Source organism: Heterocephalus glaber, unplaced genomic scaffold, assembly GCF_053883595.1.
Source record: "Heterocephalus glaber isolate CG9 unplaced genomic scaffold, H.glaber_assembly_v1.0 deba00001532, whole genome shotgun sequence".
Classification (NCBI taxonomy): domain Eukaryota; kingdom Metazoa; phylum Chordata; class Mammalia; order Rodentia; family Bathyergidae; genus Heterocephalus; species Heterocephalus glaber.
In genome coordinates this window covers 22,586,654-22,597,584 of record NW_028258330.1, presented here as the reverse complement: position 1 = coordinate 22,597,584, position 10,931 = coordinate 22,586,654, and the positions used below count along the sequence as shown (strand labels likewise).

The following is a 10,931-nucleotide window of genomic DNA, read 5'->3' as shown; positions in this document are numbered from 1 at the left end:
AAACAATCTAAATATCTTTCAGGAAGGGTTACAGCACATCCATAAGTAAATACTAGGCAGATCTGGAAAGTAATCTGGAAAGAGATGTGAGAAAAGCAGGTTACTGGAAATTACACATAGTCTAATTTTTCACTGGTGTGAAAAACTATATACATATGCATATAAACATTAAAATTTCTAAAAGCATTCAAATTTAAAATTTATTTGAAATACTGGCCTTTATGGAGAGTACAGAAGATATGCATTTACCTTGTATAATTCAGTGTGGGCTGAGACTTTTTAATTACTAAAAATATATGACTTTTTATCTTGGTCACTTTTCTCATCACTGAAGCACAATACCAGACACTCACAGATTAACAGAGAAGAGGTTTATTTTGGCTCATAGTTTCAGAAGTTTCAGTCCTTTCATGGTCAGCCGGCTCAAAGGGAGAAATGGTGTGATGGGAGGATTCAGGCTGAGGAAGGCTGCTCCCATCTTGGAACCAAGAAGCAGAGAGAAGGGAGGCACTGGGAAGGGATATAAACCCTTCCAGGCCACACCTTCAGGAATGTCCTCTTCCCCAGGCCCTACTCCCCACAGTACATTTAGCTTTGAACTCATCCATGGATCAGAACTGTGGCTGAAGATGATCCATGATCCAATCATCTTCCAAAAACTCTGATTCTGAGTACTTGAGGGTTTGCAGGGACAATTCCAGATCCCAGCCACAACAGTTTTGCAATAAGAAAAAAAAAGCAATGGTAGTTCTACATTGAAACAGAGAATATCAATCTGCCTTAAAAGGAAGGTTTTCATAGTCAAAGCACTTCAAAACAGCTTGGCAAAAAAATTAATAAATGCTAATTGTGAGAAGATATATTCCTGTGAAGACTTGTAGCCAAATGGAAAAATGCTCAAAGTATAATTTTGAATGAAAATTGTGGGAGACAAAATGAAGTCAGCTAGACAAAAAATGTGCAGAGAGAAAAAAACAACCAGAAAAAATACCAAAATGTTGAGAGTGGGTGTTTCTTGGCATCAAGACAATGAATCTCAACAAGTAATTTTTCCCATAAATTTTTTTTGAAATATTTTTGAAATCTGACATAATGAAAATTTTGTCATCTGGAAAGTCCCCTCTTCCCAATTCAAAAGCTAGGGTAATAATCTTACATTAGTTGCAGTAGCTCCCCTTATCTGTGGTTCCAATCTGCAGTTTTACTTATCCAAAGTCAACTACAACCTGAAAATAGCAAATGGAAAGTTCCAGAAATAAACCATCCATAAGGTTTTGTTTGTTCTGTTTTTTTGAGACAAGGTCTCCCTATGTGGTTCAGGCTGGCCTTGAACTCACTATGTACCCCAGGCTGGCACAAACTTGTGATGATCTTCTTGCTTCAGCCTCTCAAGTGCTGTGATTACAGGAATGTGCCACTACACCCAGCACAGTTTCTGTGTTTGAACCTGCCAAACATGGACTGAAACTTCTGAAAAACGTGAGCCAAAATAAACTCCTTTCAATTGTGGGTGTCGGATATTACATCCCAGGGAGGAGTAAAGTGACTTACAATTACTTAGTAGCAAGTAATCTCAGTTATCAGAGAAGCTGTGGTGGGATCATGGTTCTTGTGTCTAAGTAACTCTTATTTTATTTAATGACCCAAAGGCACCAGAGGAGAAATGCAGGCAATTCAGATACACCAATGAGAAGCCATACAATGCTTCCTTTAAGTGAAAAGGTAAATGTCTCAACTTAACAGGCAAAGAAAACAGTTTGCTAAGATTGCTACGATCTATGGTAGGAACAAATCTTCCACCCTTGAAATTGTGAAGAAGAAAAAGAAATTCATGCTAGTTTTACTGCTGTGCCTGTAACTACAAAAGTCATAGCACCTAAATAAGAAAAAAAAGTCACAGCACTTTATGCTGAGTGTTTAATGAAGATGGAATGGGTATTAAACTATTCACAGCCTCAAGCATCTACTGGGGGTCTTGGGATGTATCACCTTGGAAAACAGAAGACTACAGTCTTTATTGCTGCATAATCTATTATTCTCAAACTTAAAAAGCTTTAAATACATTCACAATGGGGCCATAATTTGTTATGTCTTGCTGCCAGGTGGCTCATATTTGAATTCCATCATCTGATGTTCCATAGCTAACTACCTGTGGTTCAAGCCACCCAATGGGACAGTCATGCATGTACCAGTGGTAGTTCAAGCCAGTGGGAAAGTGTTACCAAATCAAACACCATCTCAGTTTCTACCAATCATGAATCTGACAAGAATTTAGTTAGGTTCTGATACTGGATCTCCCATGAGGCTGCAGGTAAGGACCTATATCTTTCACCATGCACTAAACTAAAATTGAAATGGATCAAAGGTCTAAATATTAAAACAGAAACAGTAAATCTGCTGGAAGAGAGAATAGGCAGAACCCTTGAAGACACTGGTGTAGGCAAAGATTTTATGAACAAAACCCTGATCACACAAGAACTATCACAAAGAATCACCAACTGGGATCTCATCTTATTAAAAAGCTTTTAGCGGGCCGGGGATTTAGCTTGGTGGTTTCACCGCCTGCTGCGAAAATGCAAGGACCTGAGTTCAATCCCCGGAACCAAAAGAAAAAAAAAAGCTTTTATGGGCCAGGGATTTAGCTCAGTGGCACCACGCTTGCCTCACAAGCACAAGGTTCTGAGTTCAACCCCTGGTACCAAAAAAAAAAAGAAAAGAGCTTTTGCACAGCAAAAGAAACAACCAATAGTAGCCAGGGATTTAGCTCAGTGGTTTCACCGCCTGCTGCAAAAGTGCAAGGACCTGAGTTCGATAACCCCCCAAAAAAGAAACAACCAATAGTGTGAAGAGACAACCCACCAACCCACAGTGTGGGGGCGGGGGGGGGGAGGAATTTTGCCAGCTGTTCCTAAGACAAAGGACTAATATCTAGAATATATAAAGAACTTTAAAAAATCAGACCTCCCCAAATTTAAAGAACCAATCCAAAAATGGGCATCTGAAATGAATAGACACTTCTCAGATGAAGAAGTAGAAATGGCAAATAAATACATGAAAAAATATCCAACATCACTGGTCATTCAAGAGAAGCACAGTAAGGGCCGAGGATTTAGCTCAGTGAAACTGAGAATCTGCCTCGCAATCGCAAGGTCCTGAATTTGATCCCCGGTACCAAAAAAAAGAGAACCAAATTGAAACAACACTGGGGCCGGGGATTTGGCCCAGTGGTTTTGTTGCCTCCTTCGCAGGTGCAAGGACCCAAGTTCGATCCCCAGTACCAAAAACAAAACAAAACAAAACAGCACTGAGATTCCATCTCACTCCAGAAAGAATGGTTATTGTCAAGAAATCAACCAATAACAAATGCTGGAGGGGCTGTGAGGAAAAGGAACCCTTCTCCACTGTTGGTGGGGGTGTAGACTGGTGCAACCACTATGGAAATCAGCGTGGAGATTTCTCCAAAAACTAAAACTTGGGCTGGGGATTTAGCTCAGTGGTTTCGCTGCCTGTTGTGCAAGCACAAGGACCCAAGTTCGATCCCTGGTACCAAAAAGAAAAAAAAAAGAAAAGAAAAAACTAAAACTAAAAAAGGTTCTATTTGACCCAATTATTCCTCTCCTTGATATCTTCCCAAAAGAATTAAAAGCATCTTACCACAGTAATACATGCACGCCCATGTCAGAACAGTACAATTTGTAATAGCTAAAACCTGGAAAGTGCCCAAATGCCCATCAACTGATGAATGGATAAAGAAGATGTGGGTTTTTTTTTTTAATACAATGGAGTAGTACCCTGCCCTAAAGAAGGATAAGCTTGAGACATTTCTAACTAAATGGACGTACCTTGAGACAGTACTCTTAAGTGAAATAAATCGGACACACATGTTTAAATGCTGCATTGTTTTTCTGGTGTGAGAAACCAAAAGTGTAAATAAAGACCAAAATGTACAATAGATATTGGGAAACAGGAAGAAAATGTTCAAAAGAGAAGGGAAACAAGGGAGGGGGAGGGGGAAAGGAAGGGACAAGAGAAAAATAGAAGGAAAAAATGGAAACAAAGATTTTGTAAATAAGATGGGAAAGAAGTGTTGAAGGGAAGGGAGGGGAATGGGAAAAAACGAAGCAGCAAGATATATCACATACACTTACAAATTCCCTATGATGAATGTTACCATTATGTATATGTAAAATGTACCAATTAAAAAAAAAGAATGGTTAAAACGAAATTCCTTTAACAATAAAAAAAAATCTCTGCACTAAAAAAACAGGAAGAAAGCAAGCAAGCCAGGCAGCCAGCCACAGGAGCTGTGCCACCTGTAATCCCAGCACTTTGGGAGGGTGAGTCAGGAGGATTGCAAATATAAGCCCAGTAATTTAGTGATTTAGTGAAACTCAGAAAAAAAAAAGAGAAGAAAATTTAAAGGAGAGGTCGTGGGTTTAATGGCCAGTACAGTGGGGGAGGGGGGAGGAGAAGGAGGAAAGGGGGGAGGGAGGAAGGAAGGAAGGAAGGAAGGAAAGGGCCAGGGATGCACTATTCTGAAGGCTTGACTGGGGCTGGAAGATCTCATTCCAAGATGGCACATTATTCACATGGCTGTTGGCTGCAGTCTGTAGTCCCCTGCCACATAGGCCTTCCCCCATGGCTGCTTCAGTGTCCTTACAATATAGCAGCTGGCATTTGCCAGAACAAGTGACACAGGACAGAGAACAAGGAGGAAACCCTAATCTTGGATGTTACATATCATTTCTGCTATATTCTATTAAAAGCAAGTCAGTACATTCAGTTCACACTTAACTGGGGGAGGGGAGGAAGAAAAATCAAAGTTTGTGGACATATTTTTGAAACACAACAACATTTCTGGCTGATCTCCCCCCTTCCAAATGTCTTTTCTCCAATCTATCCACAATTAAACTCCTTAATCTTCCTAAAGCACAACTCTGATTATAACACTCTGCAACTAAGAAAGAAGGAGCTCCCCACATCCTGGAGAATTCCTTAACTATTTCCCTCCAGTTCCAGTTCCACAGGAACCCATCCTGTTCTGCTCATACACCTCATGCTCTCTGCTCCAGAGACTTTCCACATCCCACTGTTCCTCAATACCTCATCCCCATTTCCTTCTTACCTCCAGCCCTCTGTGCTTGCTGTTCATCCGTTGCCTGGAAAGTTCTTCCTCCAGATCTCTGTATGGATGGCTTCTCATTATCTTGAGATCTAAACTCTCCTTCAATCTCTATTATGCCCTCTGTTCTAGTCACTTACTCCACTACCTTGCTTTGTTTTCTTTATAGCACACACCAGTGTTTGAAAATATCTTGTTTACCTGCTCTTTTCTGTTACCCCTAATTGCTCTGCAAGAGGAGATACTTCTGTCTTGGTCATTGCTATAACCCAGTAGCCCTAGTTTCCAGTTCAGTGCCTCTACAGTTAAGGGTCTGCTCTTCTAGGGAGTTGTTTCAGAAAGAATAACGCACTGCATAAATGTCTGTTCAGGGAAAAAGAAAAAGTAAAGACACATCTCCTTCAGTGACTCTCATGCATGTCTTATCTGTTGTGAAGCGTCCTGGCAGTTGCACAGGGCAAGGCAGACAGATTTTTTTAGACTCTGCTAAACTTCAGCCATTTTAAGCTCCTCAGTGTCCATCCCAGGGCCTGTGGAGAGGTATTAGTAAATATTTCTCGAATGGATGGATACATGGATGGAGGGAGAGGGGGAATAATGGATATACCATTTTCTTTTCCCTGCTGACAATAGTGAACCCCTGGTTCAAATCAATCTGGAGGTGGACGAGGTTAGGAATGATTCAAATACACTGGAATAAGAAAGGCAGCAGCTATAGAGGCAAAGACGACCTTGGAGAGGCCCTAAGGACTAAAAGGATGGTTTTGCCCATCACATATAATTTAAAATAAAATAAGTATTAAATGAGAAAACTGAAAAGGTGTTAGAAATTTCAGGAAAATTTTTATTTTCCTCACAATCACAACTTTGATACCTTTTCCAGAACGTCAAATCCATTCCCACTCTACCAACTTTTTTCTCCTGAAGCTAGCATCTCAGATTTGGTCGTGACCTGGGGAACTACTGAGAAATCTAGTCCCAGATAACGTCTATTGAACATTTACTAGTTGTCAGGGATGTGTTTCCATCCAGTATCCCATTTGACCTGTGAAGCCACCTACCTAATGAGGGAGAAAATATGTTATCTCCATTTTAAGCATAAGCAAAAGGAGGCACTGGGATATGAACACAGTGATTCTAACTTCGGGGAACAATAAACCGCCGAGGCTGCAGTTGGGAAGATTCAAACGCAGGGATTTTCAGCTGTCAGCTTCCAAAGAGGTGGCGGGACCAGGCCGGCGGGACCAGAGCCTTCCCTTCTGAGCTCACTATGCCTTTAAGAGCCCCCCCCCCCGCCCCGCCAGGGATGCTCCAATTACCGTCCCAGGCACCCAGGGCACCGCGCCGCAGAGCCGCGCCTCTGCCCGCCCTCCCCGTCCCCTAGTCTCGCACTAGGGCTCAGTCCTTGCAGGCCTGGAGAGGGGTGAGCCCTGCCACTAGAGGCGCGTTCCCCGCCCCTCACGGTACCCGCTATGCCCCGGGGGAATGGCACCTTTGAGACCTTTATCCGGACCCCTGCCAGCTCCTATTTCTCAGGGGAAAGCCTCCGCACCGCCTCCCACACCCAGGCCCACTACGCCCGTGAAGGTGACCTCCCCCTGGGTGGCGCACGGCAGGTGGTACCAGAACCGGCTCACACGTGGTGAGCTGGGAGCTCAAGGCCCTTCCCAGCCACGCGCAACCAGCGTGCAACTGGCCCCGCCCCTGGCCGGCTCCGCCCCCAGCCCGCACGCGGCTCGCGGCCTGGGCGGGGCGACGCGCCCCACCTGAACAGAGCTGGGTCCGTGGGCCTGCGCGTCCTCCAAATTTGCCCGCTTGAGGCTCCTGAGAAGCTGAAGCCCTCGGTGCGCGAGAACCTCGGTGGCCCGGCGCTTTGGTGCTCTTGAGAGAGCACTGGCGCGTGAGCCTGGGACTCGAATCAAAGAGTACATGGCCTCAGGGTTTCGTCTTTGGAAAGTGGGTGTCTTTCCTTTCTCAGTATCCTTGTGCCTCTCCTTTTTCTCTATATGTATGAGGGTTCGTTCACTGGATCCAAAAGTACTCATTAATACGTGGCTGGACCTTGTGTGTAGTAGGCTTGGGCTATGACAAAGTGAGTCTGTCCCTCTAAGAATCTTCAGTCTTGGCTGCCCCAAACTCTCCTCTGGGACGCTCCAAAAGATGACCACGTAAGAGAAAGGGGCGGGAGTTCTCACCTGGCGGCAGGTGTCACTGAATAAGCTAATACTACAAAGGCCACACAGAGCGAGTGCAAGCTTTGAGAGCCAGATGGGAAGCATGCTCGGCGCCCCCCCCTTCCCTCCAGCCCCTAGCCTAAAAAAGAAACCGATCTCATCCATCTCCCCCATCCCAAGCCCGAGACCCCCAGCCCGCAGCCCGAGACCCGCCCAGCTCCAGCGGCCAGCGATTGGGAGATGCAAATACCGGGTTCTCTGCCCAGCAACGGGTGACGCGTCGCCCGAACGCGAGGCGTGGCCCGGCAGCAGCCCAGGCGGGCACCTCGGTGTTTACACGGGGCGGCCCCGCGCTCGCTGCAGCGGCAGCGGTCCGCAGACGGCGAGGGGGAGGGGTGGCGCGCGCGCTGGCGGGGCCGCGCAGGGAAAAAGAGACTGGAAGGCGGCGGCGGCGGGGCGGGGAGCGGCGCGCGCGGGCCGTGGCAGAGCCGGAGGCTGCAAGAAGCGCCCACGGAGCCCGGGGGGCGCGATTCCTCCGCACCCGCACAACAATGTGTGGCGAACGGCGGGGCTCAATTTGCCCAGGGCGGCGGGGCCGCGCCGAGCCCGCCTGAGACCGCGGCGCTGACCTCCCCCAGCCGTCCGGTGGGCCCGAGTGCTCAGCTCTTTTCCCCAGCTCGCGGGGGCCGGGCTGAGCCACGGGGCGGGGCCGCCCCTCAGTCGCCGCTGCCTCCTCCCCCACCCCCAGCCGCGGAGGATGCGGACGGCCCCCGGCGGCGTCTAGCGGCCCCGGGCCCAGGCGCGATGGTGCAGCAGCGGGGCGCGCGGGCGAAGCGGGACGGCGGGCCGCCGCCCCCGGGGCCCGGGCCGACCGAGGAGGGGGCGCGCGAGCCCGGCTGGTGCAAGACCCCGAGCGGCCACATCAAGAGGCCAATGAACGCGTTCATGGTGTGGTCGCAGCATGAGCGGCGGAAGATCATGGACCAGTGGCCCGACATGCACAACGCCGAGATCTCCAAGCGCCTGGGCCGCCGCTGGCAGCTGCTGCAGGATTCAGAGAAGATCCCGTTCGTGAGGGAGGCGGAGCGGCTGCGCCTCAAGCACATGGCGGATTACCCGGACTACAAGTACCGGCCGCGCAAAAAGAGCAAGGGGACGCCCGCCAAGGCGCGGCCCCGCCCCCCCGGCGGTGGTAGCAGCCGGCTCAAACCCGGGCCGCAACTGCCGAGCCGCGGGGCCCGCCGGGCGGCGGGAGGGCCCTTGGGGGGCAGTGCGGCGCCGCCCGAGGACGACGATGAGGACGACGACGAGGAGCTACTAGAGGTGCGCCTAGTCGAGACCCCAGGGCGGGAGCTGTGGCGGATGGTCCCGGCGGGGCGGGCCGCCCGGGGACCGGCGGAGCGCGCCCAAGGGCCGTCGGTTGAGGGGGCGGCCGCCCCCGCCGCCTCCCCGACCCCATCGGAGGACGAGGAGCTGGAGGAGGAGGAGGCGGCAGCGGTGGAGGAAGGCGAGGAGACGGTGGCGTCGGGGGAGGAGCCCCTGGGCTTTCTGTCCAGGCTGCCCCCCGTCCCCACTGGCCTGGACTGCACCGCCCTGGACCGCGACCCGGACCTGCCACCTGCCTCGGGCACGTCACACTTCGAGTTCCCGGACTACTGCACCCCCGAGGTCACCGAGATGATCGCAGGGGACTGGCGCCCGTCTAGCATCGCCGACCTGGTTTTCACCTACTGAGCCCTCCGTCAGCGGGGCGCGCATGCCCCCAAACCAGCTGTTTACATACAGGAATCAGGTATTGGGGCCCCTCGGAGGCCGAGGCTGGCACCCCATCTCCCGCGCAGCCTCTCCCCTCCTAGACGTGCCCATCCCCCCCTCGGATCCAGACATACCCCTCCTCCGCGGACACACCCCAAGGCAACCCAACCCCCAGCCTTTCCCTGACAGCCAAGCTCCTCCTCATCTTGTCCCCTCCCTCACAGCCACCAGCAGCCAGACCCCCTCCGCTACACCTCCTGTCCCCATTACCGACCTGCACCCCTCCCCCTACTTTGCACACGCCCCTCCTCGTGGCCGGAGGACACGCCCCCTCCCTTGCTCGAGAAACTCCGCCCTCGCCTAACCTGTCTAGTTTGATAGGGGGCGACACAGCACCACGCGCTCTTCGTAGGCCCCGCCCCCCCGGGGGTGGGGCGCGCTCCTTCAACCCTAGAGCGCTTGGGCCCAGCCCCCTCCTTGCGCATGCTTAATACTACTTGGGAGGAGGGGGCTGGTCCCTGGACCGCCTCCAGTCTCTGTGGTCTGTACGGAGAAGGACGGGTCGAGCAGGGAGTGATCCTGAGAAACCCTTTGGTCCCGGAGCCCTTGACTTCCTCTCTACCTGACGGGGCGTCACTACCTTAATGGGAGGAGCACTTAGTAGGGAGAGAAAGAAATTAGATCGTTCAGAAGGGGTGGCTGGGATTTGAGACTCCAAGTTCCATAGACCCTCTTCCCTGATGGGGTCGCCCATGCCCACCACCTTCCCAACTGCGTGACTGCCATTAATGCTTATCTTGGTCCCCAGGAACGTCCCTTCCTTTCCCCAACTGGAAATTGGGAGGAAAATCTTTCTCTGGAAATCCATCGAAGAGAAAAGGATTGACCAAGAAAATTTAGAAATGAGATACCTACAGTGTTTGGGAACAGGATTCCTGCTGCTCCCACCCCCCTTCCCCTGGGGAAGCGCCCTATTCAACTCAGGGCACCCTCCCAGCCTGGGCTCCTCCCTAAACCCACTGTCCCCTTCTTGTCACCCAAATCCATCCTTAATAACTATAGCTGCAGTATCAGTGGGAGAAACTGAGCCACGTTGGTGCTAGGGGGTTGGAACTGAGACAGGATAGCAGATGGGTGGCAGGAAAGAGCCCACTTGTAAACAGCGCCTTGAGAGTGACCACCTACCGGTCAGGGGAGACATTCTGGCCTGGAGGAGGATGCATTTGTGCCTCGGTTTTTCCACTTGAGAAATGGATATGGCGCTGCTGTTGTAAGGAAGATGTGTCCAGTTCAGGGTGCCTGAAACCCTGTCCGCCTGCTGTTACCCTCTCAGCCCAGCTCCCCACTGAACCCCCGCCCCTCCGGCCTCCCCACATCCCCTCTACCCTCACTACCTGTATCGCCGGCGTGTGTTCACCTCTGGGTGGCTCACACACTCTCATTCACATACACAAATCTCAGGAACAAACGGTCCCAGAGTCCTCCAGGACCCCTGCCCAGGGTCTCTACAGGTCTCTGCCCCCACGCGTTCCCTTCGCTGACAAAGCCACCAGCTGCCTCCTTTAAGCTTGGTGCTCCGGCTCTGGGCCTTTCTTGTGCGCTCTCTCTCTCTCTCTCTCTCTCTCTCTCTCTCTCTCTTTTTTAAGAAAACGAAAAAAGACAATGAAAAAACTGAGAAAATGTCATGTGAGTGAAGAGATGTCACTGTCTGTGGTCTTGGAGAACTAGTCTAGTAGCTGAGGGGAAGGGTCCCTCCATCTGGGGCACTGGCACATGCAGCAGGACTTCCGCCAGTCTGATGCCAGGACTGAATAAAGTGTATTTGCCCCGACCTTGCCCTGTGGTTCTGCATGTCTGTGCTTTTCCTCAACCCTCCCCCC

General features: G+C 50.6%; 1 protein-coding gene across 1 annotated transcript; it reads left to right on the top strand.

The window, feature by feature from the left end:
- The first annotated feature begins 7,723 nt into the window (after nt 1-7,723).
- Sox12 (SRY-box transcription factor 12) lies at nt 7,724-10,883 on the top strand. Its single transcript, XM_004840617.4, has 2 exons — nt 7,724-9,088; nt 9,860-10,883. The coding sequence occupies exon 1, from the start codon at nt 8,101-8,103 to the stop codon at nt 9,028-9,030; it is 930 nt and encodes a 309-aa protein (XP_004840674.1). The 5' UTR covers nt 7,724-8,100; the 3' UTR covers nt 9,031-9,088; nt 9,860-10,883.
- The last annotated feature ends 48 nt before the right edge of the window (nt 10,884-10,931 follow it).